Raw genomic sequence first — 17,880 nt, 5'->3', positions numbered from 1 at the left:
AACCAATGTATTGGAATTAATTATTTAGTAAGCATGAGAATATACAGCACATTTGACATTGTACTGTGGCAAAACAGTACAGAAAGAAAGGACGATGCATGACATTAAAACATGAAATTCAGAGTTAAAGTATAGATGGATAAATTCATAAAAGATGGTGACTACTAGCTGCCAGTTGCTCACTGTGGAGAAAAAAACAGCTCAAGATGTGCCATATACTTGTTGCAGTTGTGTGCGTCAGCCTTGACCTGAAGGATACATACCGAGAAGGTTGTTTTATGTGTGAAATAAAAGCATTATTATGAGGGTGTGAGCACGACAAGCATAGGGAAGCTTTTATTTCCATCTAGACTGATGTAAACTACTTTACCCAAGGGCACGTCAACACGAGTAGTTAAAGAGGAAGGACGGAGGATTTTAAACTAGCTATATTCAGTGTTTACTGCCAGCTGGGATTTAGTATAGTAACTGTACAATAAAAGCTCCATATCTCACCCCCCGATGCCACAGTAAAAACACAATGGAAATCCTCCTGAAAGTGCTTTATAGCAGCGTTTCTGTGACCGCACATCTGTGTTGAAGTGGGTGTTTGTGTGTGAGTCGGGCTTAAATCTGAGGTCAGTATCAGAGATTAAGGATTAAGGTCAAAAGATCAGATTAAAGCCAGGATAAAACAGGGTTAAACATGTTGACTACACAAACATGTCAACACACATTGAAACAAGGCAGAAAAATTGATATGAAGCAGGATCATCATATCATGGCTGCTGTGGATCGTACGTCTGGATTAGTTGGTGAGACTATCGGTCTGTGTGATGATTTACTGCTTCGACTAAACCACAGTTAAAGTAATCGATGCAGGACACAAAAGTCTTTCTAATCCAATCAGTATTCATTTTAAAAATGACCATCTGAAGTGATCAGCTTTGTACCAGAAGTCTGTGTTAGGATTTATTTTTTGAAGGTACTACTAACTGAACACTGAAATTGATATTACATATGAGTGTTACAATATTGATAATAATAATCATTTAATGTGCAATGAATGCATGAGTTGTGCTTGACTTTTAAAATGGAAGAGATGGAGCTAAGCACTAACTCCAAGCTCTGATGGACACAGACAGGTCAAGCTGGAAAGTTACAGCCGTTTACAAAAAATGCTTCTTCTTCTACACATGCACACACACTAACAAAGATAGAGCTTTGATACACAGCACATTCCTATTTCCTTATAATGTAACAAGTAATTGTACTGAAACTGCTAACTCAAGGTTGTTTGAGGGAAAAAAACCATAATAATCCTCCCTAAGGGATACCTGCATCACATATTCACAATGGTCGTCACAATGTGAATAGCACTGACCACACCTCACAGAGATTATAAGCTGAGGCAACATCAACCACCACCAGAACTGAAGAAGCCTCTTGGATGAGAGGTGAAACGTCTTCAAGGAACCTTTCCAGTTGGATTGATTTAAACAACTTTGAATACATATCTGTGCACCAACTAATGGGAGAGCTAAGTCTATACCACGGTTTATCCCCACCTTTAGCCATCATATTTCAATATTTGAATTATGTGTTTGTGTTCTAAAACCAATCACATTTCACCATACTGAATAAAATGTCCTGTTCATATCAGACTTTATCCTTTTCTAGGAGGCTGTTCCAAATAGAAATGCCCTTGTACAAGATTCTTTTGAGACACTGATATTTACAAAATAAACAGCTTAATTGGAGAGAAGTAGTTTGTCTTCTGTCTTAAAAAATGAACACGCTCAACATCTGCAACTATTTAATAGAGCTTTAGACAGCTAAAACATATAACAAAAGGAGTTCGCCCCTGAGCAATATCACCTAAATGTCAAATGATCAAAGACTGCATCTCCTCTCAGTAATTGCATTGCTTCGAAGCTGAACAAAATGAAAAACTAACAGTTTAGATTTATTATATTAAAAATACCATGACCCACTGTAGGAATGCAATACAACAAAAGTCATTACAGAGATCCGAATCTTTTATTTTTCCAATACTTCATATGTCCAACTTTAATTATATTTTATTTCCTGCATGAAGGATACTGAATATCTGGAGCAATGTTGTGTCATTGTTTACAGCTGCTTTTTGCTGAAGTGGTTGTTTTGCTTTGGTTTTCTTTATAAAATACCCAGGTGACATACTTTTCTTCTTAAATCTTTGTGGTGTGCTTTGGATCATTATCATGCTGGAATATTCCTTTTCTGCAAAGCATCTGCAGACTGGAAGTCATCTTATCAGCCAGTATTTTGGTTTATTCACAGACACTCATGGTGCATCTATAAATGTCATCTGCCCAACACTTTTTGCATTCATGCAACCCCATATCATCAGACTACCACCTCCGTGCTTCAGAATTATGCATTCACTGTGGTAGTCCCAAAAACTAAATATTTTTGTCTCATCTGACTAAAGAATGTGCTTCCAGTATTCATCAAGCTTCTTTTCAGGTTTAAAATTGCAGCTTGTGTTAAAGAGGAAGTTTTTTCTTTCTTGAATGACATTTGTTGAGATTCACATCATACAATGCTCTTCATACTGTCTGAGCTGTCACAGAAACTCTGCTTTCCATTGCTAACTCTGGTGACAAAGTACTTATTGTCTGTTTCGTAGAGCTAGATTGTGCAAGTAACTCACTGTCCGTGGCATTATTTTAGGAGGATAACCACTACAGCCCTGATTAGTGATACTATGGCTAATTGCATACCTCCTGATTGCTGCTGCAACTGTTTCAACTGCTTTTTAGTTGGTTAGAGATCCTCCTGTACCATTTTTCATCTTTGTGAAGTCTGACATTTTGATTTTTAGTTTCCTCTATGAGTTCTTCTTTTCTGTGAAGCTATGATGTAAACATGCAATTAGTCACAGTACATAGGACTAAAACTGAGAGGTGTCTTCTGTTAACAGGTCATTTGATAACCGTGTCCAGGGGCGGATCTACTGGGGTGGCATAGGGTGGCAACTGCCACCCCTAGAAGATGCCTTGCCACCCCGTCTGCCACCCCAGTTCTGAACGATCTAATTCAAAAATATGTGTATGAAAGGTTGTGGCCGGCCGTAAAGAGCGACAGTCCAGGACAGACGAATAACGAGTAAAACTCCGATGTCCGAGTGCTTTTGAATGCACCATGTAGACGTAACGTACTGTACAGTCTATGCTGCTACAGATACGAGGTGACACCAACCCCCTGAGGGGGCTGCTCTTAGACCTCACTCATGTGGATGACAGCTGGACTTCAGTGTGGCCGGCAAAACGTGACAGTAAGACACTAGTTAGACTGGGTTAGACTACATGGTAATATAACTGTTCACAATGTATTTCATGCTAATAGTGTCTAAATTCACATAAAGTATTTGCTTGCGAGATGAGCCACGGTTTCCAGTGAGCCTGGGCCTTGCTAATTTTTACTTATGTAGCTAGCTAATGTTAGAGAACAGCCACAGAAGGATGGCCGGGGTTCGTCTATGGAAGTTTTTTTTTTTTTTTGATAATTACAACCTGTGGCTCTGACAACAGACTGTAAGTCAAAAGAAATCACACATTCACTAAGACTTTACATGACATTAAAGTGTAACCAAACCCCCAGTCACACCAGGTTTTCATGCACTGTTTGAAAACTACATCCTGCTTGTTTAATGCTGTTTTTATAATTTTGGTGTCAAGGTCATAATAACACGTACACTGATGTGTTTCATCATAGTACAGTCATATCATTTAGTTTACAGCTGAAAAAATGTTTACATGTTAAGTATCTCTTTAAAGGTTTAAATTGTACACATCAGATTGTATCATAGTGTTATGATCCTGCTCCAGCTTCTGCCCTTCTTTCCCCCTCTTCCCCATTTTTCCTCCTTTCTCCCTTGGGTTCCGATCTGTTTCTGTTTTGTCCTGTCTCTTTGGTTCACTCTGTCTGTCACCTCTCCCTCATGTCTCTCTCTCTCTCTCCCTGTTTCTCCTGCCTGCATTCTGCCATCAGCCACTTACTGCAATGAGTGTTAGCTGCAATAATCAGATCACTCCATTCACCTGTTCTCCACCTCACCTCCACCTATTTAAGCTCTGTCCTTTCATTCACTCCCTGCTGGATCATAGTTACCCACATGCCTTCATGGACTCTGTTTTCGGACTCTGTTTTCCCTCGCACTGGATATCCCTCACTTGGACTCAGTTCTGCTTTTGGATTCTCGCTAGCCCTGCTTTTGTCTCCAGCCAGTAGCTCCAGTCTCATCTCCGTTCGCCCCAGATTTCCTGAGCCTGCTTCCTTGCCCCTTCTGTTGTCAGTTCCCCCATCTTGTAAGTACCCCTCTTTAGCTTAGTTTTAGTTTAGTAATCTTCTGTTTTTGAATTCATAGTGTTTGTTAGTAGTGGTTTGGTTTAGTTTTGTTTCCTCCCAGTTCAGTTCTCCTTTTATGTATTGTTTTAGTTTTCTGATATAAAGTCTTTCCTTAATTCACATTTCTGCCAGTCTCTCTGTGTCTGCGCCTGGGTTCTCCAGCTCCCCCCATAACACATAGTTAATAATGAAAATTATCAAAGGAAAAAACATAATTCAATCAGTGTGATTCTTGTAGGAGACAGTAAAGAATGAAGAGGAAGGGAACCACCACCAGCTTTTTCCAGCCTAAAAGAAGAGAGGAGGAAGAGCATCCCAGAGAGGAGATGGAGGAGAAAGAGTTCAGAGAGAGAGAAAGAAATGAAGGCATGCAGAGCTCAGACAGAGAAAGGTAAATCAGAGACTATCTCTGGTCCAGGTGGTCCACATGCTATGAATATTGCTTTAGTATAATATATCTGAGTAAGAGGTACACCTGTCACCATAATTATCTTTTTGGACAAATTATTATCTGATGTAGTTAGTCTTTTAATTTCAAGATGATAAGTAGATCCTTAATTCTTAAGAATATCCAAATATTGGAATTGTAGAATTATTGTAAGAAATGTCTCAAATAAAGAGCATCAAAAAATAAAACCACAAATCTAAGACAATAAATAAAATTATCTGGACTCTGACTCTGTTCTAGATGAATTGACAATGTAATCATTGTGGCAGGCCGAACATAAGCAGAGATCACACAAATGCAGATTTCCCAAAACAGTGTACAAGAGAGACATTGTCTAGTCTTAATCTAATTTGTTGCTAAATTTAAGAAACATTTTAAACATATCGAGCATTTGGTTTCTTCAAAGTGTATAAGGTTGACTTTATTTCATTTTAAATCTTTTCCCCTTTCTGCTAGACATATCAAATCACATATTTTGATTGACAGCTAATAAGAACAACTCATGTTTAGGATTGGCTGACAAATACAAATGATATTAACTTATTTAACATACTTATTTTAGCAGTATTTGCGTCAATTTGATAAAGCCTGGTGGTTGGTTTCATCCAAATCCATCATTCCGTTTTTGAGTAATGTTGCTAACAGACAGACAGACCAATGCCAGTAATCACATAACTCTGCCAAGGCTCCGCCTCCTTGGCAGAGTGTGTGTGTGTGTGTGTGTGTGTGTGTGTGTGTGTGTGTGTGTGTGTGTGTGTGTGTGTGTGTGTGTGTGTGTGTGTGTGTGTGTGTATATATATATATGGGACACGATTAAAAAATTAATCTAATTAATTACAGGCTTTGTAATTAATTAATCGCAATAATTGCACTTTTGTCAAATAGCAATATTTGACACAATAAATGAAGTTTTTCATTTCAAATAAAATTGTGGTTGACAGTTGAATCAATGAATAGACATGTACGTGTTTATAATTTAAAATTTATGTAAAAAAAGAGTGTTCATCAGAGTTACCGGTGTGCCAGAAATGAAGGAACTGAGGAGGGTGCAATTAATTGCGTTATTTTTAACGCGTTATTTTCGCTGTAATTAATTAATCAAAATTAAAGCGTTAAAGTCCCAGCCCTAATATATATATATATATATATATATATATATATATATATATATGTATATGTATATGTATATGTATATGTATATATATATATATATATATATATATATATATATATATATATATATATATATATATATATATATATATATACATATATATATATATACATATATATATATATGTGCCACCCCCTAAAATGTATCTGCCACCCCTTTGCCACCCTATTAATTTTTCTCTAAATCCGCCCCTGACCGTGTCTATGCATTTAGTAATCAGATGTGACCAGACAATTGAATTTCCCTTCGGGGATTAATAAAGTCATTGTATTGTATTGTATTGTATTTAGGGTTTTATGAAATCATAGCTATATTTATTGTTCTCAGAGGTTTTCTTAATTGTGCGTATTCACTTTTGCTGCAGTAACTTTCTTCTTTAGGGTCTGCATTTTTAATATAGCCTTTCGAAAGTATTTGGTTTTTAATGGAAAAAAGAGGAAATACTCGATCTGTGTACTAATAATGCACAAGTCTTCAATAATAATGCAAAATATCTTCAAAAATGTAACTGCTGCTGACGTCCTTCACTGCTGTGAGGATAAACTTTACTGATCCCACAGTGTGGAAAGTTCACCGCTACAGCAGCTCCAAAAGAAAAAGTATAAAGGCAGTACAAGAATAAATAAGAAAAAAAAGATTACCATTACCATTGATTATAACCTATAAAATCAATATAGGACATCATGCTAAAATGACTAAACTGTAAGATTAAAGCCCAGAGTCACGTTTTTTCTACTTTCATTTGTAGTTTAATTGTGATTACAAAACTCAATTGAGACATTAATATGAAACTGTTTGATTAGTTGTATGTCTTAGTTGTATTGTCTGTTGCGGGGTGATTCAGTTGGAATGCATTTGGCATTTAAGAGATTTTGCACAGGTTTGTACACACTTCTGTTGTATATTGTGCAACTCAAAACCACTAAAAGCTCAGTACCTGATGTTGCATCTGCTGTCAAGTTAATAATCCAGCACTTTAGTTTCCACCAGCTTTCATCACATCTTCTCTTTCAAGGGCAAACATCATAATATCTGTTCATGCCGGTTGCACGATGACATGCAGATTAGCATTCTAACCTCATCTGAAAGCTGTTTCATGTGCTTGTGTGTTGACCTAGTTACGTGTTTCTTGGTTACCTTGCAGTGACAGTGTCCGCTTGTCTTGTTGCAGTCGGGGTCGAAGCCTTTGTTGGTGTCACAGTGACATGGTCCACAGGTTGGAGATCCCCACCAGCCCCTAGGACACTGGTGATCAATCCTGCATGAACACACCAACAGGTCCAGTCAATAACACCACATAGATGGAGAAAAATAGCAAAAGAGAGAAACTGATGGTGTCAAAATCTTTTATTCGTAAGTCATTAGTTTGAACAAAGACACAAGAGGAAACAAAGCAGCATCAAACTGAGAGGAAATGTTGAGTTTCAGAGGTCTAGAAAGGTATGAATAAAAAGAACAGCAAACATTTTCGAATGAACCGAGTCACAGGAAGCAACTATTCAAAATTTAAAGATAACATTCATGCAATTAAACACATTACTACCTGTAGATCAATGCATTTTTACACCAATAACTCTCTTTTGTTCGTGCAGCCACAAAATCAATATTATCCTCTCACTAGAGTCACATTTGTTTTGATTAATTTATTTCAAATTCTGTTTCCTCAAACTGCTGCTGGATTTGTGCTCTTGAGAAACACACCTGGGATTTGATCACGTACGACACTTTGGCTTTGCTCACATCTTACTTAATGCGCTCTCCTCCTGTACTCGGTGCCAAATGGATCACAGAAGACATGAGTGCTGCTCACAGTTAATGCTGATTGGTGCCTGCACCTCTTTATTGTACGTTACGGGGAGTTTAGCAGACAAACATCAGACGTAATTGATATTTGGTGTATTTTTGGCAGCTTAAAGGGAAGATGTTATGTGCAAACTAGTGCTGTCAAATGATTAAAAAAGTTTAATCAGATTAATCACATGGCAGATTGGATTAATCACGATTAAATATCATTCTTTTTAAAATCTAAATTAATCGTGTTTCATTTTGCATGCGCAAACAGACTCAAGAAAGAAGAGAATATACTTAACAATTAAGGTGCTTATTAAACACCTTTAAAGGTTCATGTTAGAATCCCCGACTAACGCATGCTTCACGTTAATGTAGAACTTTAAGCTGGAAGTGCTTCAGTGAAAAAAAATCTCCTTCCTGCAGAGTGTGCATATAACTGTATTTTGGTCGACTGTTCCATCTTCTTTTTTGGTCTCAACGCTTACAACAACAAAGATATGAATTACAGGCAGATTATTTTACTGTTTTACTATACTTTGTCCTTCAGTATTTGTTTAATTTTACAACAGAGAGGAATTTTTAAGTACACAAACATGCAATAAAGCATTAAACTTCTGGGAAATGATATAACCTTTAAAAAGAGTCAATCTATAAATGAGTTATGAATTATATCTTGTCTTGTACTTCTTGTTGCTGCAAATTAGAGGTAGTTTATATATATATATATATATATATAAAATATATATATATATATATATATATATATATATATATATATATTTTATATATATGTATATGCTGTATAAAAGCAACATAATGAGTGAAGTCAAAACATTATTCACGTTATAGTATTTTCTGACAAAGTAAAGCTAAGAGTGATATCATGACGGTTGCTGCAGACAGACAGTATTGTTAATCATTTTAAGTTTTACTCTTAACTGAAACAGAAGACATGTTGAGTCATTATTAATTTCACAACGTCGTTATAAACGTACCTGTCGGCTCAGCCCACTCCTGTGATGTTGCCTGGCTGTAGCTTAAATGGTGCAAGGACATCATCCTGCGCGACTCCGACACTTAACAGCATTTACTGTTTTATGAGAAATTAAGTATATATCGGCGTTTAATCGGCAAAACTCCGGCCGATGATGATTATTTTTGAAAAGGGCTATAATCGGCCGATTTAATCGGCCGGCCGATCAGTCAGTCGGGACCTACTGTTTACTGTCTTCCATTTCAGTTGCTTGGTTCTGCCACTACCGGATCAACTGCCCATTTGCGCATGCACTACGGCATGCGCGCCGGCAAGTCTACTTTGACAAACTGCCTGAAATGTGTTGCCAAAGACGTTTCAAGGATTTTGAGTCATTCTGCGCTGCAGATGCGTTAATTGCATTCAATTTTTTAATCACATGAATCATGAAGATGGATTCATCCACGTCAGCACGTTAATTTTGATAGCCCTCGTGCAAACAGAAGTTAGAAGCACAGAAAAAAAAAGTCTGGACCTGAACAGGAAACTCCATTAGCTGGTAAATATGTCTTGTAGGAGTCTTTTCTAAATGAGATATTGGTTTGAAGTCTTTCAAGATTCATCTTAGCTACAGAAGTGATATATGCAAATTATATTTTTCTCATTTTTGAGAACTGCAAATGAGAAAAGCCTCACATTTAAGAATCTGAAAGTGGCTTCACAAAGACAGAAAATTCAAGAGTCTGTAACTGTGACAGAAATGATGCATTTCCTCTGGGTTGTATATACGATGTGAAAAAATAATATTTATGATGTTTTGAGGACTGAAAGACGAACAATTGGGCCCTAACAAGAAGATCTGAAGGTTCAGGGAGCTCATCGTACGTGAAAATGAATGAGAAACTGAAAATTTTACTGAGCTTTTCATCTTTCTGTTGATCCAGTAACTGACTTGTGTAATTATTGTGAGTTAGCAGGTAGCACCTTGGCGAAAAATCATGGAGAAGCATTGATGATCCTAGGAGATGATTAATGAGACAAACGTTTGGAAGGATTCACAGCAACAGAGAGATACATATCAGGGGAAATAAGGGGAGACAGACAGACTTGCAGACACATATTTCATCAGCAGCAGCAGTTGACAATGTGTGTCTTTGTGAAAACAAACACAGATCAAAGATGGACGTCTGAGACACACTTGCACAATGAGCAGATCATGAGATAAACCTAAAGCTGGGAGGATTTCGCAGGCAGGAAAGAAGCAGGAGGTCAGGCCGAGGTCGCGCTCCTTTCGCTCAGTTTAACATTCACACAGATGATGTTAGAGCGTGCTACGATTTTAGTCAGGGCTCATCTCACAGTGGATAACACACAACAGTGGAAATGTGGGCCAGTGAGGATGAAACAAAGCCGTCAACTGAACGGAGTTTAAATGGGCAGCAGACGCCAAAAGGCTTTAAAACCATGCAGCCATCTCACAGATGGATTGCGGTTGAAATGTCGAGGCGGTTGTGTGTTTAATTTGTGTACCCGTGCTGGCAGTATTGGCCGTAGTGATTGTCGCCGCAGTCACAGATGTATCCGTGAGAGGAGCTGGGCTTCCTATGGCACTGAGCTTCATTTTCACACGGATTCAGCTGGCAGGCGTCGGTGCAACCATTCCCATAGTAACCTGAGAGAGACAGAGAGATAATTTACATTTATTCAAGCATAAATCACATTCTCTGGAAGTGGACAGCAGCTTCAGAATACCGGAAGTCTGACATCCTTAAAGCTGCACAGACAGATATCACAGGAAAAAGGATGAGGAGGACAGTTGGATGTACAAATGTCAGCTTGTCTGTGTATACCAAGTGCTGAGTCACCCAGACAGAAAAACAATCATGTTTTTCCTGCGGTGAACAAAATTCTGTTTTAAATTCTGTTTCTCATTGTTACATTGGAAATATGGGGACAGAGTTTAAAGAAAAAAACAATAACAAATATATAAGATTCTAGTTTTACAACTAGAAACAACAGAATTGATATTTATTTTGAAAATCCAAGTGGAAAATGTAGCAAAGTTAGAGGATGCTTGGTCAAAATGGCAAGATTATTTAGTCTTTAATCATCTTTATTGTTTTTGCTGTTTCTATGTGAACTTTTTATTGTTATATTGGAAGTATGGGGACAGAGCTAAAAAACTGTTATAAGGATAGAAAGAGAAGCTAAGGTGGACTCACATTATTGTAGAAGAAGCTAAATATCAGTTAATTAATGAAGTGACCTAAATATTAATATTGAATATGAAATATTATAGTTTTATAACTGGAAATAATACATTGAATATTTGATATATTTTGAAAATCCAACTGGAAAATATGACAAATTTAGAGAACACTTGGTCAAAATGACAAGATTATTCAATCTTCGATCATTTTTATTGTTTTTGCTGGGTATATGTTAAGTTGTTTAATGTTTTGTTGGAAAGGTGGGGAGAAAATTTAGGAAATTACGGATAGAAAGGGAAACTGAGGTGAACTCGCATTAGTGCAGAAGAAGCTAGATATCCATTAATTTTAAAGCAACATAAATATTAATATACAATGTGAAACATTCTAGTTTTATCACTAGAAATTCAACTAGAAAATGTGACATACTTTGAAGACGCTTAGTCAAAATGGCAAGATTATTCAATCTTTGATATTTTTGTCTTTCGTTGTTGCTGTGTCTATGTTATTTTTTTATTGTTTAGCTGCAAAGGTGGTGAGAGAGTTGTTTATTTAACTAGAGACTAAGGAGAGAAAGCAAATCTAAAATGGGCTACTTAACTGGTTTTACAACTGGTAATAACACATTAATCTTCAACTTACTTGGAAAATCCAATCAGAAAATATGACAAAGGAAGAGGACGCTTGGTCAAAATGGCAAGATTATTCAATCTTTGATGATTTTTATTGTTTTCGCTGAAAATAGAATATTTCATATTCAATATTAAATTGAATATGAAATATTCTATTTTCACAACTGGAAATAATACATTAAATATTGAGTGTAAATTTAAAAATTCCACCAGCGTTTTTAAACTAGGGACTAAAGAGAGAAATAAAAAATAAGAGAACATTTGGTCAAAATGACCAAAATTAGCATGAAGAATTTTAATTTTAATACGTAGAACAGTGTTCAATTTTCCATCCATGTGCCACATACAATAACCTGTTCACCAGTATACATCTGAAACATTAAGAGTTGGACATACAAACGTCAGCTAGTATGATGTTTTCAGTCAAATTCAAAAATATGCAAAAACTGCAAAAATATGACGTGTAGTGGGGCAAGAGATTGAATCATCAACATTGTGTAGACGTTAGCAGACAATCTGCTCAACCACCTGAATCACAGCCATCTCATTTTAACACACAATCTTTTCAAAACTGCAGTTAAATATCAGTTATGTTAAAGTAATCAAAATATCAATATTGAACATATGACATTCTAGTTTTACAAATGGAGTTAATATGACAAACACGTAATTTACTTTGAAAATCCAGCTAGAAAATTAGACAAAATTAGAGAACATTTGGTCAGAATTATTACGATGGAGAACTTCCCTGTAGGCATCATCATGAAGTAAGAGCCCAACATGACAACTGCTGAATTTTTAATATACAGAACAGCGCTCTGTTTTCCATCCCTGCTCCACATATAATCACCTGTCAGTTCACCAGCGAGCATCTCCAGCATCAAACAGCGATTATCAGAAATGTCACCCTCCTGACGCACTCCGGCTGGGTGAGCTCACTGCTAAAACAAGCCACAACTGTGTGTTACAACACTGTCATTCACTGGAATACAACATGATTGTGGTGGCACAACGGTTAAGTCTCTGGACTACTGAGCAGAAGGTCAGAGGTTCAGAACCCCAATGTGGCCATTGTTGGGCCCTTGAGCAAGGCCCTTAACCCTTCCTGCTCCAGGAGCATTGTACCGCGGCTGACCCATCACTCTGACTCCCCCAGCTGGGGAGATATGAGAAAATCAGAATTTCCCCTCATGGGATTAATAAGGGATAATAAAAAATTTTTAAAAAATGATGCCTCCTCTGAAGGAAAATTAGCACAACAACCTCTGTATGAAAAAAAGCCTTAAAGAAGATTGCAATTTATTTCAATTTAACAGGAACTTGTACTGGATGAGGGAAACATTGCACAGTGAAAACAGAGGCTTTGTGTTGCAATCCGTGTATCACTTACATGAAAATTAAGATATATGGGCACAAAACAAGGGAAATTAAAGATTCCTCTTAGTGTAAGAAGTTCAACCAGTGATTCTGATAGCACACAAAGACTAAATAATCACAAAATGTGAGGTGCACACCAGTTGTGTCCTTCGTTAGAGATTCATTGATCTTTTTTCTATTTCTGACACAAAATTTCCATGTTTTTGAACTCAATGAAACAGCATCTGTTCAATTAAAATGCTATGCAATATTGCTTTATGTGGTTTTATATCCTTAAATCTTTCGGTTTTGAACCAAAAAAAAAAGTATTTGTCACAGTTTTCAAACATTGTATCTAACATTTTAATAATAAATCTAACATTTAAAAAAAGATATATTAATATGTGACAGTAATCATTAGCTGCAGTTTTAGCAGGTTTTAGATAATTACTCTCAATATCTGACACTGAATTCCAGCTGCGTGATGTAGATGCAAAAACACAAAAGGTGAGATCCACACATGTTGCACCCTCGTAGATGGTCATAAGCATACTTTACATTTATTGATAATTTCCTATTTCTGGCACAAAATTTGATCTCAGTCAAGCAGCATCACTTCATTAAAATTTATGATTACTGTTTGCTCTTTTATGTCCTTATATCTTTGAGTTTTGAACCAAAAAAGTGGTGTTTTTCACAGTTTTCTAACATTTCATAGACAAAATAATAAATCTAACATGTAAAAAAAGTAGTGGTGGGACGCGATTAAAAAATGTATCTAATTAATTACAGGCTTTGTAATTAATTAATCGCAATGATTGCACTTTCGTCAAATAGCACTAGTTGACACAATAAGTGAAGTTTTTCAATTCAAATAAAATTGTGGTTGACAGTTGAATCAATGAATAGACATGCGTATTTATAATTTAAAATTTATGTTAAAAAAAAGGGAAAATGGGACACAGAAAAAAAGTGATTTTGATGACGAAGCCTGAATTTATTTGTTTTTTCCACTGTATGGCACATAAAATCAGCATAAGTAGTTCAAGGAGCTTCAGAAAGTTGGAAATCCAGAGATTCATTCTGTTTTCATCTTTTCTGGGTCTGATAAATGGTGTAATTTTGATGGTACTTTTTATAGGAATATCAATTTTTATTTATGTAATTTTTTATAAACAAAAAGTTTATAATAAGGTTATTAAAAGAGATATTTTTGTTGTTTAGGTTATTCCTCCTTCAAGGAGGCAGAGCCTCGACGGAGTAAAAACTTAAACCACAAAAATGTTTCATTTCTATTTATCTGCATTTTTCATCTGTCTGCTACATTCACAGATTACTGCAAATCTAAGTGCAATTATAGCGATTTTATTCAACATTTTAAGACTTTTGTAAACTCAAGCACTGTCTAGAAAAGTGGTCTATTATTGGATGGCTACACCGTTAGCCGTTAGCATGACTCGAGGCTAACGTTAGCTCTGGTGCTAACAGCAACATGTTTTACATTGAGGTGATACCGTCGGCTTGAAGTGCTGCAGTGATCAGAAAAGTCTTTGTTGTACAATTTGCACACAACCAGGATTTATCCAAGCTGCTATCAGGAAGATTTTTAAAAGAAAACTTTCTGCCCAAAAAGCTCAATCTCGTCTTCCTTCACTGCTCACCAGTGCCTGGGCATTATTCTTCTTCATGGCTACAAACAGACTTTAGGTTCATTACCGCCACCTACTGGGCTGGAGTGTTCATCAGAGTTACCGGTGTGCCAGAAATGAGGGAACTGAGGAGGGTGTAATTAATTGCGTTATTACTTTTAACGCGTTGTTTTAGCTGTAATTAATTAATCGAAATTAAAGCGTTAAAGTCCCAGCCCTAAAAAAAAGACATATTAATTTATAACAGTAATCATTAGCTGCAGTTTTAGATAATTACTCTCAATAACCGGCCTTGGATTTCAAGTTGCAGGATGTAGATGCAAAAATACAAAAGGAAATATTGACAAAAATTTTGTCCTTTGCGGGATGTTTATAAGCAGATTTTAAAGAGATTTATTGATCTTTTCTTATTTCTGACACAAAATTCACATGTGATCTCAATCAAACAGCATCTGTTCATTAAAATATTACGTATTATACTTCTTGCTGTTTTATATCCTTAAATTTTTGGGTTTTGAACCAAAAATGTGCTTTGTTTTTTTTTTTAACTGTTTTCTAGCATTTTATAGACAAAATAATTAATCTAACATTGTAAAAAGACATATTAATATAGAACAGTAATCATTAACTACAGTTTAAGCATGTTTTTGATAATAACTCTCAATATCTGACCTTGAATCCCAGCTGTGTGATGTAGATGCAAAAATACAAAAGGTGAGATCCACACAAGTTGCACCCGTCATAGATTGTCATGATCAGATTTTAGACAGATTTATTGATTATTTCCTATTTCTGACACAACATTTGCATGGTTTTTGAGCATCTGTTCATCAAAGGTTATTAATATTACTTTTTGCTGTTTTACATCCTTTGGGTTTTGAAATAAAAAAAGTGGTATTTTCCACTTTTTAAAAATATTTTATAGCCAAAATAATAAATCTAAAATTTAAAAAAGATATATTAATACATAACAGTATTCATTAGCTGCAGTTTAAGCATGTTTTACTCTCAATAACTAGCATTGGATTTTAAGCAGCACGATGAAACATATTAAAACCAGGTGGAGCCAAAGTGAAAACTAATTTAAAAAATGTGAAGCCATCGCAGAAAAAGTTTAAATACCTCTCTGCCATAATAGTGCAGGAATTTGCGACAGTAAAAGCAACGACTGCACACTTGAACAGCGCTGATCGAGCCACTTCAGCAGCGACATACACCTCTGCAGCGTGATGAACGAAACCGTCACATACTGCAGTGCATTCCCCAGACACTCTACACAAACACTGCAGCCTTTTGTATAGAAACACAGACCGGCACATGAAACCCCTCTTTAATCTAATGAAATTGCATTAAATCTAATGCAGAGCGCTTCACTCACACTTTGATGGGGATTTAGCAAAAACAAGAGAAGGACTCTGCTCACCCAGACCCACTTTTCAGTTAAAAAAAAGAGCATAATTTTGGTATTTGGTCTTTAAAGGTACGTTTTTTAATAGCAGGATTAAAATATTACAGCTATAATCCACAATTTAAGAACCTACTTTCATGTCAGGGTGAAAATAAATGTCATAAATCCAATAAAATCACACCCACATTGCTTCATATGGAAAAAGAAGATGAAATTTAAAAAATTGTTAGTTTTTTAGATTACTGGTTATTTATATGTTAAATTATCTATTTCTTTCTGTATTTGTGTTTCTAGATTAGTGGAATGACTTTTAAATAGCTCAGCATGTTTGTGTACAGGTTGCATCAGGAAAAGGGTTGAGGTCCAACTAAAGAGAAATGTTTTCATCTCTAAAATGACTTTTCCTTTGCAAGGTTGGACTCAGGATTTCTTATATAGAAAACTGAGCAGAGCCGAGTTAAACTTTGTGTAATGAGTTTTTGTTCACATAAAAGCTGCAACATCTGTACTTCCCCGTTGAGAATCTGGACAACCTACATGTTGTACATAAAGTTTAATTCACTCGTAAAGTGATTTTTACAGCCATTTTCTCAACAAACCAAACCATTTTATTTTAATTTACAGATTATCCATCTCACAGAAAGAAAGGAACGAGTGATCCTTCACTAAAACCTCATGTAAAACAAAAAAAAAAAAAAGTGGACTCATGCTGCAAATGTAAGGGAAAAAAAGCTGAATTTTGTGTTGCTAAATAAGTAGAAATAATCAAAGTTCAGTGAGTCAGCAACATAATTTTAAAGTGTTCCACAGGTGTTACAGAGTTGGAACTTGAGTGTGTTTGATTTTAGTTTCCCTCATACAAGACAGCAAAGGACAACCAGAAAAATCTGCAAAATATTTAAAAAACTAAAAAAGTAAGAAATTGATTTTTGGATGATTGTTGATTTCACAGAGTTCAAGCTGAACTGATTCAACAACCGAAGACAAACTCGCTCAAAATGTGGATTTGTGGGGCGGTTTTCATAATTTGCATCCAGATAATATACTGCAGCTGATGTTGGGGTTGAAGGTATTTGTTGTATTGATTGAATAGTATGAAAAACTGATCAGTAGTCAGTGTAATACCTGCATTTGGACCTAAACAATCCTAATCCACTACCATTTGTGTTATATTTAGCATCTTTTCACCATTTTACATTAGTATCAGACAGCCATTTCTGACAGGGAAGTAGTTTTATCGGTTGATTTCCATTGAGAAAAAACGTAATTTCGTAGTCTACAGTTAGATCAGTTAGTGTCTTTGTGTTGTTGTGTGACTTTAGTGTCTCAAAACGTTAGTTTAGATCCAAACCAGTGTGTTAAAAACTCCAAAGTAAAACAGTCAGTCAGCTCCCAAAAAAAGGTAACTTGAAAGCCTGAGTGGTTCTTTGACACACGTCAGCTTTCATACATAAATGATTTTTCTTATTTTCTGCAATTATGTGCTTGTATTTCCTTTGTAAAATGTGATTTTCTTATATTAAGGAAACTATTTCCATATGATTTCTGCTCAACAGCATGTGCAGATTTGTGTTTCTTTCTTCTAGCAATCTCCAATAACATAAAAATGCTCACATTAACATTCACATCAACCCTGCAATGCAAAAACAGAAAACAATTTCACATTTTACCCAGAGCATTGCACCAATCAACAAAAACTCCCTGCCTTCACCTCGCCTCCTGAACCGGATCAGCTTTCAGGCTCCCTTTTTTAATTTACCAGCACTGAACAGAAGGACGTCTCTATAGATCGAAATGTGACCGACGTGTTAGTGTGTGAGCAGCTTGTTGAGCTCTGAATTCCTGATGTGTGAGTTCTGCTTTCACGT

General features: G+C 36.0%; 1 protein-coding gene across 4 annotated transcripts in view; it reads right to left on the bottom strand.

Annotated features, from left to right (window-relative positions):
• The window catches only part of celsr3 (cadherin, EGF LAG seven-pass G-type receptor 3), a 216,416-nt gene that overhangs the window by 77,943 nt on the left and 120,593 nt on the right, over nucleotides 1-17,880 (bottom strand). For all 4 annotated transcript variants that reach the window (XM_055013004.1, XM_055013000.1, XM_055013003.1 and 1 more), the window contains 2 exons: nucleotides 10,288-10,429; nucleotides 7,131-7,251 (listed from right to left, as the gene is read on the bottom strand). In XM_055013004.1, the coding sequence (XP_054868979.1) occupies nucleotides 7,131-7,251; nucleotides 10,288-10,429 (263 nt within the window). The remainder of the gene's footprint in view (nucleotides 1-7,130; nucleotides 7,252-10,287; nucleotides 10,430-17,880) is intronic.

The sequence above is a fragment of the Amphiprion ocellaris genome, chromosome 8 (genome assembly GCF_022539595.1).
Source record: "Amphiprion ocellaris isolate individual 3 ecotype Okinawa chromosome 8, ASM2253959v1, whole genome shotgun sequence".
NCBI lineage: Eukaryota > Metazoa > Chordata > Actinopteri > Pomacentridae > Amphiprion > Amphiprion ocellaris.
This window is presented reverse-complemented; position numbering and strand designations above follow the sequence as displayed.